This window comes from Babylonia areolata, chromosome 14 (genome assembly GCF_041734735.1).
Source record: "Babylonia areolata isolate BAREFJ2019XMU chromosome 14, ASM4173473v1, whole genome shotgun sequence".
Taxonomy (NCBI): domain Eukaryota; kingdom Metazoa; phylum Mollusca; class Gastropoda; order Neogastropoda; family Buccinidae; genus Babylonia; species Babylonia areolata.
Genome location: NC_134889.1, coordinates 13,354,160 through 13,373,544, shown reverse-complemented (window position 1 = coordinate 13,373,544; position 19,385 = coordinate 13,354,160). Strand labels below are relative to the sequence as shown.

Here is a 19,385-nt window from a genome sequence, read left to right as displayed (position 1 = left end):
AATTCAGTTTCAGTTTCAACTGGTGTCAAAAGTGTGAGGACTGATTCAAATAAACTGCATCACATCTGCAATACAAAAAAAAGAAAAAAAAGAAGAGGAGCAGATGCCTGACCTTCACATAAACCCAGCACACTGCTCAGGCCGTGAGAGCCTGCCCTACGCTTGCATAAAATATCATCATAATAAAATGGAACGAAATTCTTTAAGCAGATTGTATGCCACCACACACACAGGCAGGAGTGATTGTTGGCACTGACACAACACAGCTAACACAGTGAGGTGCCTGTCTGTTGTGCCAGGTCTATGAGGAGCTGAACGCCATCGGGGCTGATGCTGCAGAGTCCCGGGCGCGCCGCATCCTGGCGGGTCTGGGCTTCACCCGGGAGATGATGGAGAGAGCCACCAAGGACCTGTCTGGAGGCTGGAGGATGAGGGTGTCCCTGGCAAGGTGGGGAAGGGGTGGGGGTGTCCCTGGCAAGGTGGGGAAGGGGTGAGGGTGTCCCTGGCAAGGTGGGGAAGGGGTGGGGGTGTCCCTGGCAAGGTGGGGAAGGGGTGGGGGTGTCCCTGGCAAGGTGGGGAAGGGGTGGGGATGGGGGTGTCCCTGGCAAGGTGGGAAAGGGGTGGGGGTGGGGGTGAACCTGGCAAGGTGGGGAAGGGGTGGGGGTGTCCCTGGCAAGGTGGGGAAGGGGTGGGGGTGAACCTGGCAAGGTGGGGAAGGGGTGGGGGTGTCCCTGGCAAGGTGGGGAAGGGGTGGGGGGTGAACCTGGCAAGGTGGGGAAGGGGTGGGGGTGGGGGTGAACCTGGCAAGGTGGGGAAGGGGTGGGGGTGGGGGTGAACCTGGCAAGGTGGGGAAGGGGTGGGGGTGGGGGTGTCCCTGGCAAGGTGGGGAAGGGGTGGGGGTGGGGGTGAACCTGGCAAGGTGGGAAAGGGGTGAGGGTGGGGGTGAACCTGGCAAGGTGGGAAAGGGGTGAGGGTGGGGGTGTCCCTGGCAAGGTGGGGAAGGGGTGGGGGTGACCCTGGCAAGGTGGGAAAGGGGTGGGGGTGGGGGTGACCCTGGCAAGGTGGGGTGGGGGTGGGGGTGACCCTGGCAAGGTGGGAAAGGGGTGGGGGTCGGGGTGACCCTGGCAAGGTGGGGTGGGGGTGAGGGTGTCCCCTGGCAAGGTGGGGAAGGGGTGGGGGTGTCCCTGGCAAGGTGGGAAAGGGGGTGGGGGTGGGGGTGACCCTGGCAAGGTGGGGTGGGGGTGGGGGTGGACCCTGGCAAGGTGGGAAAGGGGTGGGGGGTCGGGGTGACCCTGGCAAGGTGGGGAAGGAGTGGGGGTGAGGGTGAACCTGGCAAGATGGGGAAGGGGTGTGGGTGAACCTGGCAAGGTGGGGAAGGGGTCGGGGTGACCCTGGCAAGGTGGGAAAGGGGTGGGGGTGGGGGTGACTCTGGCAAGGTGGGGAAGGAGTGGGGGTGGGGGTGAACCTGGCAAGATGGGAAAGGGGTGGGGGTTTTGGGAAGGGGTGAGGGTGGGGGTGTCCCTGGCAAGGTGGGAAAGGGGTGGGGGTGAACCTGGCAAGGTGGGGAAGGGGTCAGGGTGACCCTGGCAAGTTGACGAAGGGGTTGGTGTGAACCTGGCAAGGTGGGGAAGGAGTGGGGGTGGGGGTGTCCCTGGCAAGGTGGGGAAGGGGTGGGGGTGTCCCTGGCAAGGTGGGGAAGGGGAACTTCTCACATGAACTTAAACTGAAAAGTAAGATAAGAAATGAAAAATGACCTGATTTTGAAACTGAAAGAATTTTTCCAACCAAAATTGCTTTTCTCATCCATGTAGTAGACGATGATTCATGCAAGGAGCATAAGCTGGCACTGAAAATAACTCTTTCTTGATGTGATATTTGAAAACAATTTGCCTTTGGTGATTTAAAGGTTCTGTAAAAAGTTTTAAAATTTTGTGATTACAAACCTATATGAACCCAGTAGAACATTTCAGACATGATACTGTGATTGTGGACCATTCTCAGTTTTCCCCACCCCACCCAGGTGTGAAGGGTGCCTGACTTGGGTAGGGGGAAAGAAGGATAAAACAGCTGGCAGGAGAGGACTGGGCCCCCACCCCCGCCTGCCATCCCCAGACACAGTGGACTGATGAAGCCACCGCTCTGTGAAAGGCTGTGAGACCTTTAACCCTTGACCCCTGACTGGTGTGGTGTGCAGGGCACTGTTCCTGGAGCCGACGCTGCTGATGCTGGACGAGCCGACCAACCACCTGGACCTGAACGCCGTCATCTGGCTGGACAAGTCAGTACCTCCACCAGTCCTGCCCCACGCTGGGTGGAGGGATGGGCTGGTTTTCATGGGGGTGGGGGGGGGTTGAGTTCGTGTGGCTGTGGGGGTGGAGAGCGCAGGAGGGCACGAATTTTGAATATTTTCAAGTCCACTAAGCCTTCAACTCCTATTGGAGCATGGAAAATTGTACATAACATTGTTTAATCAACGAACAACATCCCATATGCAGCCCATGAACATAATGTGAATAGGAAAGTCAGAAAAAGTTTGTCAAGCAAAATTAAGCGATCATTTCCAAATTTTGTAAACTTGCTGAATTTTGACTGTAAGTTTTTGATACCATTTAGTGAATTGTAGAAACTGAAAACAGATTAAGAGCAATTTTCACTTTTTAGCAATTAACTTTTTATTTTTATTTTACATAATTCAACATAGTTTGGACTTTATGTAATAAAATGAAAATCATCTCCAGTGATTGATGTATTACACTCATTGAAGATTCGTAAATCATGCGGCATGCCATTTGGTGATCACAGTTCAGCCTGTCACTTTTGATTACTGTGTCTGAATTTAAAGAAACTAATAACATGGACATGCAGTTGTACAGGAATTTTTTGGTACAGGTTTAAGGCTGAATAGACAGATAGATAGACAGATATAGATGTGTGTGTGTGTGTGTGTATAGAATATATATATATATATATATATAGTTAGATATAGATATATGTATAATCTTCTTACATATCTATTATTATGTGGACATGGCTCACTCTTTGTGTGGCGTTACAGTGAAGTCATGTTTGATGGAGAGTGTTGGGGGTATTACATGTTTCATGTCATCAGTTTGAAATTTTGGCGTTTTGTAGTGTGTTTTTTTTATAGAAAGTTGCATTACCCATGTGCACTGTGGTCTGTCCGGGCAGTTACCTGCAACAATGGAAAAAGACGCTGCTGGTGGTGTCTCACGACCAGAGTTTTCTTGACAACGTCTGCACCGACATCATCCATTTGGATCAGCAGAAGCTTTTTTACTACCGTGGCAACTATGGTGAGTTTGATCGTGTCGCCATTGTTGATACTTCTGTAGCGCTTAACTGTGGTTAGAGGCCAAGCTCAAAGGGCTTTACAAACATGGAGTCCTTTTTTCTTTTTTTTCTTTTTTTTTTTTTGCACAGCAGTCTGGCTACCTGGGTAGAGCTGCCTGACAGCTGCCTTCAGGCACTCATCATTTGTTTCCTGTGCCGTTCAGTCAGATTTCAGTCACACACATATAAATTAGAGCGGATTTTCTCTCTGAGAATTTTGCCAATGACACATGTTCACACACAGGCATGCATGCACGCCATTATTATAGTTGTCAAAGGCACATTCGAGATGTTTGTTTATATACTGAATAATGATGATTATTGTTTTTATTGTCATAGCCACATTCGAGAAGATATATGTTTATATTTTGAGTGATCATGATTGTGTTTTTTTTTGTCACAGGCACATTCAAGAAGATATTTATTTATATACTGAATGATGATGATTATTATTGTTGTTATTGTCACCAGCACACTGAAGAAGATATTTGTTGATATACAGAACGATGATGATGATTATTGCTGTTGTCACAGGCACATTCAAGAAGATGTTTGTTCAGAAGCGCAAAGAGCAGATCAAGGAGTATGAGAAGCAGGAAAAGAAGTTGAAAGAAATGAAGGCTTCAGGAAAGTCCACCAAACAGGCTGTAAGTTTTGTTCTCTTTATTCCTCATTTCAATTATTCCATCCTGGAAAACATTTCTTGCTTGGAAAGACATGTGTCCTTGTTTTTAGTACTTTCTGAGAACAGGCACTACAGGTGAAGGGGGAAATATGCCTAAACCCAAGACAGAGTATTCAGGTTTAAGAGATATTCACAGAGAAATATGCTCAAGAGAGAGTATTCAAATGGAAGAGATGTTCATGAAAAATTTGCTTAAGAGTAAACATCCGTTTACAGTGTTGAAGTAGAAGAGATATTCATGGAGAACATTTAATATGTTTTGGATAGAGCGTTGAAATAGAAGAGATAGCCATGGAGAAATAGGCCCAGGAGAGTGTTCAAACAGAAGATATATTTATGGAGAAATATGCTCTAGATAAAATGTTCAAATAGAAGAGACATTCATGGAGAAATATGGCCAGAATGATGTTCAAGAAAAACATTTATGGAGAAATATGCTGAGGGGAGAGTGTTCAGATGGAAGGGATGTCCATGGGAAAATATGCTCAAGAGAGAACATTCAAGTATCAAAGACACTAATATGCTCAGGAGAAAATGTTTAATTTTAAGAGATATTCTTGGAGAAATTTTCGTCAGTAGAAAGCTTTCAAACAGAAAAGATATTCATGAAGAAAATGAATTATGGTCAGAGTGGAGTGTTGGATTAAAAGAGATATTCTTGCAGAAATAACCCATGACAGAGTATTCAAATAGATTAGACAGTCCAAGAGAAATTTGCTCAAAATAGTGTGTTCACATATAAGGGATGTCAACAAAGAAACATGCCCAGGATTGAGTGTTCAAATAGAAGGATGTTCATGGAGAAATATACCCAGGATAGAGTGTTCGTATAGAAGGCATTTTCATGGAGAAATATACCCAGGATAGAGTGTTCAGATAGTTGGGATATTCATGGAGAAACATGCCCAGGATAGAGTGTTCAGATAGTTGGGATATTCATGGAGAAACATGCCCAGGATAGAGTGTTCAAATAGAAGGGATGTTCATGGAGAAACATGCCTAGGATAGAGTGTTCAAATAGAAGGGATATTCTTGGAGAAATATGCCAAGGGTTGAGTGTTCAATAGAAGGGATGTTCATGGATAAATATGCCCAGGATAGTGTGTTCAAATAGAATGGATGTTCACTAACAAATATCCCGAGTATAGAGTGTTCAAATAGAAGGGATGTTCATGGGAAAATATGCCCAGGATAGTGTTCAAATAGAAGGGATGTTCATTGGAAAATATGCCCAGGATAGTGTTCAAATAGAAGGGATGTTCATTGGAAAATATGCCCATGATAGTGTGTTCAAATAGAAGGGATGTTCATAGGAAAACATGCCCAGGATAGAGTGTTCAGATAGAAGGGATATTCTTGGAGAAACATGCCCAGGATAGAGTGTTCAAATAGAAGGGATATTCATGGAGAAATATTCCCAGGATAGAGTGTTCAAACAGAAGGGATATTCATGGAGAAATATGCCCAGGATAGAGTGTTCAAATAGAAGGGATGTTCATGGGAAAATACGCCCAGGATAGAGTTTTTAAATAGAAGGGATGTTCATGGAGAAACATGCCCAGGATAGAGTGTTCAAATAGAAGTGATGTTCATGGAGAAACATGCCCATGATAGAGTGTTCAAATAGAAGGGATGTTCATGGAGAAACATGCCTAGGATAGAGTGTTCAAATAGAAGGGATATTCATGGAGAAATATGCCAAGGGTTGAGTGTTCAATAGAAGGGATGTTCATGGGAAAATATGCACAGGATAGTGTGTTCAAATAGAAGGGATGTTCACTAACAAATATCCCGAGTATAGAGTGTTCAAATAGAAGGGATATTCTTGGAGAAATATGTCCAGGATAGAGTGTTCAAATAGAAGGGATGTTCATTGGAAAATATGCCCATGATAGAGTGTTCAAATAGAAAGGATGTTCATAGGAAAACATGCCCAGGATAGAGTGTTCAAATAGAAGGGATATTCATGGAGAAACATTCCCAGGATAGAGTGTTCAAACAGAAGGGATATTCATGGAGAAATATGCCCAGGATAGAGTGTTCAAATAGAAGGGATGTTCATGGGAAAATACGCCCAGGATAGAGTGTTCAAATAGAAGGGATGTTCATTGGAAAATATGCCCATGATAGAGTGTTCAAATAGAAGGGATGTTCATGGGAAATATGCCCATGATAGAGTGTTCAAATAGAAGGGATGTTCACTGACAAATATCCCCAGGATATAGTTTTCAAATAGAACAAAAGATGTTCATGAAGGAATAAGGTAAATATACATTCAGGGATGTTCACTGACAAATATCCCCAGGATATAGTTTTCAAATAGAACAAAAGATGTTCATGAAGGAATAAGGTAAATATACATTCTGTGACTGAAATCGTGAGAGATGAAAAGTAAGGTGAAATATATCAGGTACCGCATTGGTGAAAACTGCCAGTCAGTGGTTGCTGAACGTGAATCAGACGCCTACACTCAGTGTGACTCACAGTGTGGTTCAGTGATCGTTCTCAATTGCTCCCATGACCATCATTATTAGTCACTGTGTACCTCTATCAAAACTTCTGATGACACATGAATAAGAGTGTCTTACTCTTTGAATACGGAAAGGACATGCTGCAAGTTCTTTGAGCAGGTCTGAATTGTCAAGAATGGATACATAAAAAGAGTTAAAAAAATCATTGTATGCATGTAGCAAATGAAGATTCATCCAGAACATACAGCATTAGAATGACCCTCTGCAGGTAGTATGGCTTAGGTTCTCCAGTGTGGTTGGACGCATGAGACCGTGAAGGTGCCCCACAGTCCTCAGCCAGTTTGCTGGTGTCACCCCATCATCTGTCAGCAAGTCTGTGGTCTCTCTCCTCTGTTTTCTGCCAGTTCATCCCCTTTATCTCCAAGCTGCAGGTGTCCGTTACACAGCTGGTGCAGTTCTTGTTGTGGGGAGCATCGATACATGTCGCAGCCAGTGGAGACACTGCAGACAATGGTTGACATGAAAGGCTGGCGGGATCTCTCTGTGATCTCTGATATTGTTTTATGACCTCATCACTTGAAAGGAGATCATGCCATTTGTGGCTTTGGAGTTTACACAGGCATTTGGCATTGAAGGCAGGCAGTTTTGTTCCTCCTGTGCAGTCTTTCAGTTGCCAAGATTGGCAGGTGTAGAGGAGCAGGAAGAGAACAGTAGTGTGGAAGCCCCTAGAATTATGGAAGAAAGAGTTCCCTGGGATCCATGAGGTTTTGAACTGAAGGGAAGAGAGGTGTGTTGTGTGTGTCTCTGTGTGTATATGTCTGGGTGTGTCGGTGCATGCGTGTGAGTGTGCGTGTGTGTCTTGTGTGTGTATGTGTCTGTGTATGTGTGTGTGTGTGTTTGTGCATTTCTGTGTGTTTGTGTCTGTCTGTGTGTATATATTTTTGTGTGTGTTTATGTATGTGTGTGTGTGTGTGTGTGTGTGTGTGTGTGTGTGTGTCAGGAAGCCAAACAGAAAGAGGCACTGACCCGGAAGCAGCAGAAGAACCGCACCAAGCAGGCGGCCTTCCAGGAAGAGGAGAAGCCTCAGGAACTCCTGGCCAAACCCAAGGACTACATCGTCAAGTTCAGTTTCCCTAAACCCACCCCGCTCAACCCGCCCATCCTGGGCCTTCACTGTCAGTGGCAGTGGGTGTTTGTTGTGTGTGTGTGTGTGTGTGTGTGTGTGTGTGGTGTGTGTGTGTGTTGTTTGTGGTGTGTGTGTGTATGTGTGTGTGTGTGTGTGTGTGTTCTTTGTGGTGTGTGTGTGTGTGTGTGTTTGTATGCTGGAGAGGAGTGGAGAAAAAGGGGTAATGTGTGTGCTTGTGTGTGAATGTACATGCACTTATCCATTTATATACATTTTTGCTTGTATATATGTTTCACTGTGTGTGAGAGAGAGAATGTGTGTATGTGTCATATGCTTTGTATGTATGTAGCTGTCTCTGTGTGTGTGTGTGCGTGCATACATGTATGCATGCTGATCAGTACAACTGTGTGGATTTGACCTAAGTGTGTTTTTCAAACAGCAAATTGTGAATCAGAAGCATAGCAATTTTAATCTGATAGCAACTGATCTGTTTTATCAACATCAAAATGTGCAGTACTTCATTCATTCGATGCTGATGTGTATATATATATACAATGACTCATACAGATATATCTTTCTGATCCCATTCATGCCAACTCCGCTCTTCTTCTGATACCCGTATGCTTAGGATCCCCCCTGCTCAAACCAAAACATATGGCCAACGCAGTTTTTCATTCCAAGCCCCCTTTCTTTGGAATCAACTTCCCCAGCCTCTCCGTCACTCATCTTCGCTGCAATCTTTTAAATCCAGTCTGAAGACCCACCTTTCCCCCTCCTGATTAATTCTCAACAGCTCATCCCTTTCCAGTATGAACTAAAATAACTATTAGTGACTGAGTGAGTTTTGATAGTTTCAGAATTTGTTGGTAGTGTTTTTGATTGTGTACTATTTGCGATTGTGTGCTTGCTATGACTTGCGTGTGTGTGTGTGTGTGTGTGCTTGTGTGTAGTGTGGGTGTGTGTGTGGGGGGAATGAATAATTTTTAATGATGTTAGGTATCTTGTGCTCAATTTTTCCTTTTTGATATTTACATATGTGTTCTATTTGTACGCCTAGGGCTTATTTTCAAGATGAGGCATTAATGCTCATAATAATAATGATAATATATATTCAGATGGGAGCTGGTAATTTGATAGAGGGAGGGGCACCATGACATAATCGGTTTGACCTTTTAACCTATTAATACATGCATAGCTAATCATGTTTTGTTTTAAATTTTCTGATGAACTGATAATCAAATATTTGTATGTGTTTGGACAGCTGTGACATTTGGATATTCTGGTCTGAAGCCTCTGTTCAAAGAGGTAGACTTTGGCATTGACATGGATTCCCGAGGTGAGTGGTCAGCACAGTGTTGTCCGTGTAACTGTCTTTCCAGTACCCCCTGGTATTTTTTGTATGAAATATTGATGGAATGGTCAACTTGGAGACATGTCCTAGGTTTATCAACTTTATGTGCTTGAGTGTGACCATGTTTGTGTTGTTCAGTTTGTTTTTTCAGGTTCTATAGTAGGGATATTGACAGTCTTTCAGCCCTCATGTGGCCCTTTGCGATCGGCTGGGCTTTAAGCAACAGAAGATTCATGAATACTAGCATGGATAGAGAATGTTGTCTTGAGAACAGCAATGGGAGATGTTGTAGTCTATGGATATTGACAGTCTTTCAGTCCTCATATGGCTCTGTGTCATCAGCTGGACTAAACAGTGTCAAGGCCACACTGATAGATTTCTTTTCTTTTTTTTTTTTTTTTTTTCCTTTATTTCTGCCATAAGGAAATCCCTCAGTTTAGAAAGTTCTGTAATAAGATTTAAAGAATGTCTTAGCAAAATTTGTGTTTTTTATGTTGTAGTGTTACTGTTTTAAGTGTAACATTTAAAATGATCGTTTGGAATCTTCTTTCTTTTTGTCTTTTTTTCCCAGTTTTGAATGATATTTTTACCACACTTTGGAGGGAGGGATGGTGTAGCCCTCACATGGACAGTGCAGCACAGTTGGGAAGAATTTAGGGGCCCACCAGGCATAGCTGTAGGGTGTGACAGCATGGACCAGGTTTATATCACAGGTTTTTTTATGTTTTGTTCTTTTTTTACTCATCTCCCCAGTGGAGATTTACATGTAGCAACAAGGGAGAATCACACAGCAGTCATTTTTGTCTTTTGTTTTTTGTTTGATGAACGCAGTCTGTGGAGAGTCTGATGTTTTTGACTGTCATGTTTTTTTACGTGACTTTAGAGGGTAAAACGGATTTCTACCCATATAATACCTGCTGCATTTATCCAGACACAAGGATATTCAGGCAATCCGCCCCTCCCCCCCACTACCCCCATACACACACACACACACACACGCACACACACACACACACACACACACACACACACCTGTGTACGCACCTACCTGTAAGAGTTTGCATGGATACCATGTATACATGCCACAGTGTGGGAGTCTGTAAGAATACCATGCTGCAAATGGATTTCTATGTTTCCACAGTTCATGGCACTTTTTGAAGACTGAAATGAAGCTGATTACTGCCAGAGTCGGTACTGCAACATGAAGGTGTTTTGTGGTGGTGGTGGTGGTGGTTGCTTTGTTTTTTTCTAATACCTTAAAGCATTTATGAGTACAATTGATATTTGATGTGTGTATCTGTGCTTTACAGTGGCTATCGTGGGTCCCAACGGGGTGGGCAAAAGTACCCTTCTCAAGCTTCTGATGGGCGATCTGCAGCCTGTGAGTGGTCCCCTGTGCTGTGAAATCAGTAATTGTAATGGTAACATTTAGTATTTTACATGTCACATTTTTTTTTCTTTCTTTCTGCATTCGTAGGTTTCAGCTGTCACATCACTCTGGACTCTGTACGTGTATGGCTGAGCTGAATTTGACACTGTCATATAGGTAGCCATACTGCTACTTTGGGGATGTTTTAGTAGGGTGCATTCGTGTTTCTATAACCCACTGAATGCTGATATGAGTTACATGATCTTTAACATGCACATCTGACCTTTTTTTTTTTTTTTTTTTTTTTTTTTTGCAATAAGAAACTTTTTTCTCTTTTTGGTTTTTAATCGAAAGGAAGCTTATTCAGACAGTCAGTCTGTCAACCAGCTACACTTGCTTCCTGTGTTTTATTCACATTTGGGTAATCCCCTCAAACCACCCACATAGTTCTCTTTTTCTGAAGGATTTTTCATGAAGATTTGTGTATGTCAAATATGCATACATGCATATGTGTGTCTTGTGTGAGTGCATGTGAGTGTGTCTGTGTGTGCAGTTATGTGTGTGTGTAATTGTGTGTGTACATAGACTGTCAGATATAAAATGTAAAATTTCACAACTGAAGAAACGTATATTTATGTTCATGTCATATGTAAAATGTTTATGCAAAGCATCATGACCTCATTTGGAAAGAGGTGTTAAACATATGCTGTTGCTGATGGTGATAAGAGTGCATGAGGATGATGATGATGATGGTAATAGGGGAGAGGTGGAGGGGGAGTGGATAGGAGGGAAGGGAGAGGGGGAGGGGGAGTGTGGATAGGAGGGAAGGGAGAGGTGGAGGGGGAGTGTGGATAGGAGGGAAGGGAGAGGTGGAGGGGGAGTGTGGATAGGAGGGAAGGGAGAGGTGGAGGGGGAGTGTGGATAGGAGGGAAGGGAGAGGTGGAGGGGGAGTGTGGATAGGAGGGAAGGGAGAGGTGGAGGGGGAGTGTGGATAGGAGGGAAGGGAGAGGTGGAGGGGGGGTGTGGATAGGAGGGAAGGGAGAGGTGGAGGGGGAGTGTGGATAGGAGGGAAGGGGGTGGGTGGGGAGAGGTGGATAGGAGGGGAGGGAGAGGTGGAGGGGGAGTGTGGATAGGAGGGAAGGGGGTGGGTGGGGAGAGGTGGAGGGGGAGTGTGGATAGGAGGGAAGGTGGAGGGGGATTGTGGAGGAGGGAAGGGAGTGGGTGGGGAGAGGTGGATAGGAGGGAAGGGGGAGGTGGAGGGGGAGTGTGGATAGGAGGGAAGGGAGAGGTGGAGGGGGAGTGTGGATAGGAGGGAAGGGGGAGTGTGGATAGGAGGGAAGGGAGAGGTGGAGGGGGAGTGTGGAAAGGAGGGAAGGGAGAGGTGGAGGGGGGAGTGTGGATAGGAGGGAAGGGAGAGGGGGAGTGTGGATAGGGAAGGGAGAGGTGGAGGGGGAGTGTGGATAGGAGGGAAGGGAGAGGGGGAGTGTGGATAGGGAAGGGAGAGGTGGACGGGGAGTGTGGAAAGGAGGGAAGGGAGAGGTGGAGGGGGAGTGTGGATAGGAGGGAAGGGAGAGGTGGAGGGGGAGTGTGGATAGGAGGGAAGGGAGAGGGGGAGGGGGAGTGTGGATAGGAGGGAAGGGAGAGGGGGAGTGTGGATAGGGAAGGGAGAGGTGGACGGGGAGTGTGGAAAGGAGGGAAGGGAGAGGTGGAGGGGGAGTGTGGATAGGAGGGAAGGGAGAGATGGAGGGGGAGTGTGGATAGGAGGGAAGGGAGAGGGGGAGGGGGAGTGTGGATAGGAGGGAAGGGAGAGGTGGAGGGGGGGTGTGGATAGGAGGGAAGGGAGAGGTGGAGGGGGGGTGTGGATAGGAGGGGAGTGGCTGGGGAGGATGGATATTTGGAGTGGTTGGGGGAGTGTGGATATTTGGAGTGGCTGGGGAGGATGGATATTTGGAGTGGCTGGGGGAGTGTGGAAGGGGGCATATAAGGGGGAGTGGCTGCCTGGGGAGGGTGGGAGTGGACAGTGGATGGATGTGTGTAAGAGTGACTGCACATGGTGGTGGTTGCTTCTGTTGCAGAACATTGGGGAGAGACGCATCAACCACAGACTGGTGAGTTGTCTGCCGATTTCATTTAAATGATTTATTGTCTTGTATTACTTTTATGTCACAACAGATTTCTTTGTGAATGATTGTATTGTATTGTATTGTATTGTATTGTGTTACATTTTGTCACAATAGATTTCTTTGTGAATGATGGTATTCTTTTGACCAGTATTGTGTTTAATAGGTTTGGGTTTTTTTTTGCAACAATAGATTTTTTGTGAATGATTGTATTGTACAGTACTGTATATATTTTTTTCACAACAGATTTCTTTGTGAATTGTATTTATTGTACTGTATTGTGTGGGCAAGTTATGATTTGATACTGACTGTTTCAGTGAGTTGGCAAGTTTTTATTTAATGCTATTTCAGCAAGTGGGCAAGTTGTGATTTAATGCTATTTCAGAGAGTGGGAATGTTGTGAATTGATAATGATTCTTTCAGTTTGTGGGCATGTTGTGATTTAATGCTGTTTCAGCAAGTGGGCAAGTTGTGATTTAATGCTATTTCAGAGAGTGGGAATGTTGTGAATTGATAATGATTCTTTCAGTTTGTGGGCATGTTGTGATTTAATGCTGTTTCAGCAAGTGGGCAAGTTGTGATTTTGATAAGTGGGTAATGATTTGAGAGACTCTTTCAGAGAGTGGGCAATGATTTAATACTGACTGCTTCAGATGGTGGGGGAGTTGTGATTTAATACTGACTGTTTCAGAGAGTGGGGGAGTTGTGATTTAATACTGACTGTTTCAGAGAGTGGGGGAGTTGTGATTTAATACTGACTGTTGTAGTGGGGGATTTGTGATTTGACACTGACTGTTTCAGAGAGTGGGCAGTGATTTGACACTGACTGTTTCAGAGAGTGGACAGTGATTTGACACTGACTGTTTCAGAGAGTGGGGGAGTTGTGATTTGACACTGACTGTTTCAGAGAGTGGGGAGTTGTGATTTGACACTGACTGTTTCAGAGAGTGGGCAGTGATTTAATACTGACTGTTTCAGAGAGTGGACAGTGATTTAATACTGACTGTTTCAGAGAGTGGACAGTGATTTAATACTGACTGTTTCAGAGAGTGGACAGTGATTTAATACTGACTGTTTCAGAGAGTGGGCAGTGATTTGATACTGACTGTTTCAGAGAGTGGGCAGTGATTTGACACTGACTGTTTCAGAGAGTGGGCAGTGATTTGACACTGACTGTTTCAGAGAGTGGGCAGTGATTTGATACTGACTGTTTCAGAGAGTGGGCAGTGATTTGACACTGACTGTTTCAGAGAGTGGGCAGTGATTTGACACTGACTGTTTCAGAGAGTGGGCAGTGATTTGATACTGACTGTTTCAGAGAGTGGGGGAGTTGTGATTTGACACTGACTGTTTCAGAGAGTGGACAGTGATTTAATACTGACTGTTTCAGAGAGTGGGCAGTGATTTAATACTGACTGTTTCAGAGAGTGGGCAGTGATTTGACACTGACTGTTTCAGAGAGTGGGCAGTGATTTGACACTGACTGTTTCAGAGAGTGGGCAGTGATTTGATACTGACTGTTTCAGAGAGTGGGCAAGTATGACCAGCATTCAGCAGATCAGCTGAACTTGGAAGAGTCCCCAGTTGAATACCTGCGGGTGAGGATGCCACACATTGAACACACACACCTGCAAACCCTTCTGTTTTTGGTGGAGTTCATTGCTAGGTTGCACTTTGTTCCGCTCTTCCGCTTTCCTAAAAACAACCCAGAAAAACAACCACACTTCCACGCAAAAAATAAGAAAAAGAAGGGCTGTTTTGCAGTTGTTAAGTGCACAGAACTGCAAAGCTGCCATGCATATATAGACAATGGAGAGTTAGAAGTTCCTGTTTGCAACATCCTGTTTCACTACCATCATGCTGAAGCACGTGTTGGATACAGGTTGCCCTGAAGTAACTTTGCTTGCGAACAAATCTTCATTCTTGTGAGGAAGAATCAGACTTTTATTCTTCTATGTGTTTAACAGAGGCATTGATGATCTGCAAGTGCCAGGAGGGACAGTGCCACAACAGTGAACTAAGAGACAGTTTGTTGTAGATTTGCAAATGAAGGTTTCAAGCCAAAATATTGTTTACAGTGTGCTTGTGTGCTGTAATATTGTATAACAGTGTGTGTGTGTGTGAGGGGTGAGTGGATATGAGTGTTTGTTTATAGAACAAAATGATAAAGGAGGAAAACAAAAACAACCTGCAGTACCTGATTGTGTGTGTGTGTGTGTGTGTGTGTGTGCAGTGGTTGTTCAACCTGCAGTACCTGATGTGTGTGTGTGTGTGTGTGTGTGTGCAGTGGTTGTTCAACCTGCAGTACCTGATGTGTGTGTGTGTGTGTGTGTGTGTGCAGTGGTTGTACAACCTGCAGTACCAGATGTGTGTGTGTATGTGCAGTGGTTGTTCAACCTGCAGTACCTGATGTGTGTGTGTATGTGTGTGTGTGAATGCGCGCGCAGTGGTTGTACAACCTGCAGTACCTGATGTGTGTGTGTGCAGTGGTTGTTCAACCTGCAGTACCTGATGTGTGCGTATGTGTGTGTGTGTGTGTAGTAGTTGTTCAACCTGCAGTACCTGATGTGTGTGTGTGTGTGTGTGTGCGCGCGCAGTGGTTGTACAACCTGCAGTACCTGATGTGTGTGTGTGTGCAGCGGTTGTTCAACCTGCAGTACCTGATGTGTGTGTGTGTGTGTGTGTGTGTGTGTGCAGCGGTTGTTCAACCTGCAGTACCTGATGTGTGTGTGTGTGTGTGTGTGTGTGCAGTGGTTGCATTACCTGATGTATGTGTGTGTGTGTGTGTGTGTGTGTGTGCAGTGGTTGTTCAACCTGCAGTACCTGATGTGTGTGTATGTGTGTGCAGTGGTTGTTCAACCTGCAGTACCTGATGTGTGTGTATGTGTGTGTGTGTGTGCAGTGGTTGTTCAACCTGCATTACCTGATGTGTGTGTGTGTGTGTGTGTGCGCGTGCACGTGCAGTGGTTGTTCAACCTGCAGTACCTGATGTGTGTGTGTGTGTGTGTGCAGCGGTTGTTCAACCTGCAGTACCTGATGTGTGTGTGTGTGTGTGCAGCGGTTGTTCAACCTGCAGTACCTGATGTGTGTGTGTGTGTGCAGTGGTTGCATTACCTGATGTATGCGTGTGTGTGTGTGTGTGTGTGTGTGTGTGTGTGTGTGCAGTGGTTGTTCAACCTGCAGTACCTGATGTGTGTGTGTGCAGTGGTTGTTCAACCTGCATTACCTGATGTGTGTGTGTGTGTGCAGTGGTTGTTCAACCTGCAGTACCTGATGTGTGTGTGTGTGCGCAGCGGTTGTTCAGCTTGCTGTATCTGATGTGTGTGTGTGTGTGTTTGCAGTGATTGTTCAACCTGCAGTACCTGATTGTGTGTGTGTGTGTGTGCAGCGGTTGTTCAACCTGCATTACCTCGTGTGTGTGTGTGTGTGTGTGTGTGCAGCGGTTGTTCAACCTGCATTACCTGATGTGTGTGTGTGTGTGTGTGTGTGCAGTGGTTGTTCAACCTGCAGTCCTGATGCATGTGTGTGTTTGTGAGTGTGTGTGTGTGTGCGCAGTGGTTGTACAACCTGCAGTACCTGATGTGTGTTTGTGTGTGCAGTGGTTGTTCCACCTGCAGTACTTGATGTGTGTGTGTGTTTGTGCGTGTGTGTGTGTGCAGCGGTTGTTCAACCTGCAGTAAATGATGTATGTGTGTGTGTGTGTGCAGAGGTTCAACTTGCTGTACCTGATGTGTGTGTGTGTATGTGCTGCGGTTGTTCAACCTGCAGTACCTGATTGTGTGTGTGTGTGTGCGCGCAGCGGTTGTTCAACTTGCTGTACCTGATTGTGTGTGTGTGCAGTGGTTGTACAACCTGCAGTACCTGATGTGTGTGTGTGTGTGTGTGCAGCGGTTGTTCAACCTGCAGTATCTGATGTGTGTGTGTGTGTGTGTGTGCAGCGGTTGTTCAACCTGCAGTACCTGATGTGTGTGTGTGTGTGCAGCGGTTGTTCAACCTGCAGTACCAAGATGCCAGGAAGATGCTGGGCCGGGTGGGGCTGGCCAGCCACGCCCACACCATCCTCAACCGTGACCTGTCTGGGGGTCAGAGGGCAAGGGTCGCCTTGGCTGAGCTGTCTTGCCGCGCTCCGGATGTGTTGGTCCTGGTGAGGTTTTTTTGTTGGAGGGGGACGGGGGAAGGAGGGGGTGATGGGGTGAAGGTGAGGTGGGGGGATCAGTTAAGGTTTGGGTCCTTTCAGAGTGTGGGAAAGTGTGTGTGTGTGTGTGTGTGTGTGTTCATGCACATAGAGTGTGTCTGTGTAGACATGCACATTTGTGTGCGCGAGAGATTTTTAAGTGGTGGTTGGATCCCTTTAGAGAGAGAGAGAGTGTGTGTGTGTTTTAATGTCAAGATCAGCTGAAGCACAAAGCTGGACAACTTGTTGATTATGCTATAGAAGTGCCAAACTTTGTTACAAGCCAAATTGGCAAAAATATTTGTGTTTTATGATGTGTTTCTTTGTAAAGAAGTTTTTGATAATTTATGTGATGATTTTTTTTTTTTTTTAATTTTCTTTTTCAGATGCACACTTTCAAAGATTTTGTGAAAATTTGACTCTATTTAAAAAGTATAGTAAACAGTTAATGTATTTGGCAGTCTCCACTTTGGGGTTCAGACTTCATCAGTGTGTGTGGTTTATATTTCAGTGTGGGGTTCAGACTTCATCAGTGTGTGGGGTTTAGACTTCAGTGTGGGGTTCACGCTTAATCAGTGTGTGGGGTTCACACTTCACCAGTGTGGGGTTCACACTTCACCAGTGTGGGGTTCACGCTTCATCAGTGTGTGGGGTTCACGCTTCATCAGTGTGTGGGGTTCACACTTCACCAGTGTGGGGTTCACACTTCATCAGTGTGTGGGGTTCACATTTCATCAGTGTGGGGTTCACACTTCATCAGTGTGTGGGGTTCACATTTCATCAGTGTGGGGTTCACGCTTCATCAGTGAGTGGGGTTCACGCTTCATCAGTGAGTGGGGTTCACGCTTCACACTTCACCAGTGTGGGGTTCACACTTCATCAGTGTGTGGGGTTCACACTTCACCAGTGTGGGGTTCACACTTCATCAGTGTGTGGGGTTCACATTTCATCAGTGTGGGGTTCACGCTTCATCAGTGAGTGGGGTTCACGCTTCATCAGTGTGTGGGGTTCATGCTTCATCAGTGTGGGGTTCACGCTTTATCTGTGTGTGGGGTTCACATTTCATCAGTGTGTGGGGTTCAGACTTTTTCAGTTGGGGTTCACACTTCATCATTGTGGGCTTCACACTTCATCAGTGTGGGGTTCGGACCAAGAGTTGCTGGTAAGGTTAATGTGACTGTGCATACCCCTCCCCACCATTCTGTCAGTGCCACACACATGTTTGTTGTGTGTGTGTGACAGGACGAACCGACCAACAACCTGGACATTGAGTCCATCGATGCTCTGGCAGACGCCATCAAGGACTTCACAGGAGGTGAGACTGGCCTTTTTCGGAGTCACCTGGTTCACATTGAATCCTCCTGGGATGCCATTGGGATATTGGCAGTGTGATAGGGGGGTGTTTAGAGTGTTGGGCTTGGTTTCACGGTGGGGCGTCCTGGGTTTGATCCGAGTATTGGCACTTTGGCGTGTTAAGGATGGAGACTGGGGGGGGGGGGGGGGGGGGGGGGGTTCTGTTCTGTTTTGTTTCAGTTTTTTTTTTTTTAATTTATCTTTATCTGCAGATGCTTCCCTTTGTGTGTCTTTACATGCAGGAAATGAAATGATCCCTTAGTCCACGTCAGCATTTGGTGTGTCACAGAAACACGAAGATTCCCATGCGTGCTTGCATGGCAGGGTCAATATAGTCATACATGTCAGAGCCCAGTTGTTCATATAAGAGAACCGGGAAGTTGCTGCGAATGAGTATCAGTATCAGTAACTCAAGGAGACCTTGCTACATTCAGACAAATCCATATACGCTACACCACATCTGCTAAGCAGATGCCTGACCAGCAGCGTAACCCAATGGGGAGGGGGCGAGGTGGGAGAGCTGTGCGAGTTGTGAGTGTTTTACTGGTCTTACAACAGTATTAACAGTGAGTTTGTTTCTTCACATTTAATTTTAATATATATATATACATATATTCATGTGCCTTATTAATGCCAATGTGTTGTTAAATGGGCGTAGAGCTGCAGAGTAGGTGCTATGTAAATATAATCATTATGAAAAGTATGCACACACACACACACACACACACACACACACACACTGACATTAGAAAGACACGAGTCAAGAGCCTGGTGGTGTGCGGTGTGTGGTGGCAGGTGTGATCATCGTGAGCCACGACGAACGCCTGATCCGGGACACGGACTGCCAGCTCTGGGTGGTGGAGGACCAGACCATCAACGAAGTGGACGGCGACTTTGACGACTACCGCAGGGAACTACTGGAGGCCCTGGGAGAAACCCTGGCCACACCCACAGCCGCAGCCACAGCCTCCTGAAGACACGACACCTGTAGGAAGGGGTGGGGGGAAGGGGGGGTTTAGGGTCTGGGTGGTGGGAATGGTGGTAGGGAGGGAAAAGGGAGGGGTTGGGAGGGTGATTCTCAGGGGTCTTGGTCAGTGTGGGGGTGGGGTAATACTGGAGCGACTGGCACAGGATGGCTGGAGAGTGTGGCTTGTTGGTGCCCCGGCCTTTCTTCCCAGAGGTGTGGAGGTGGGGGGGGTGGGGGGGGGGGGGGGTAGTGAGCAGAGGAATGGCCTGCAAGTGTTTCAGTTTACTTCCCCTCTTCCATCCCCCACAGCCCCCCTCCAGTTCCTCACCGCACAACCTCCCTCCAGCTTTTAGTGAAGTTGTTAGGGAAGAAAGGGGGTGTGGATGTTGAGGAACTGGGGAGGTTGGGGAAGACGGGG

The 19,385-nt window shown here is 46.1% G+C and overlaps 1 protein-coding gene across 1 annotated transcript in view; it reads left to right on the top strand.

Annotated features, from left to right (window-relative positions):
• The window catches only part of LOC143289491 (ATP-binding cassette sub-family F member 1-like), a 29,120-nt gene extending 10,114 nt beyond the window's left edge, over positions 1-19,006 (top strand). The window contains exons 8-19 of the mRNA XM_076598476.1: positions 300-448; positions 2,195-2,278; positions 3,190-3,314; positions 3,886-3,998; positions 7,508-7,682; positions 8,895-8,969; positions 10,295-10,365; positions 12,429-12,461; positions 14,000-14,071; positions 16,456-16,617; positions 17,890-17,962; positions 18,796-19,006. Of these exons, the coding sequence (XP_076454591.1) occupies positions 300-448; positions 2,195-2,278; positions 3,190-3,314; positions 3,886-3,998; positions 7,508-7,682; positions 8,895-8,969; positions 10,295-10,365; positions 12,429-12,461; positions 14,000-14,071; positions 16,456-16,617; positions 17,890-17,962; positions 18,796-18,974 (1,311 nt within the window). The 3' untranslated portion in view covers positions 18,975-19,006. The remainder of the gene's footprint in view (positions 1-299; positions 449-2,194; positions 2,279-3,189; positions 3,315-3,885; positions 3,999-7,507; positions 7,683-8,894; positions 8,970-10,294; positions 10,366-12,428; positions 12,462-13,999; positions 14,072-16,455; positions 16,618-17,889; positions 17,963-18,795) is intronic.
• Positions 19,007-19,385: the final 379 nt, after the last annotated feature.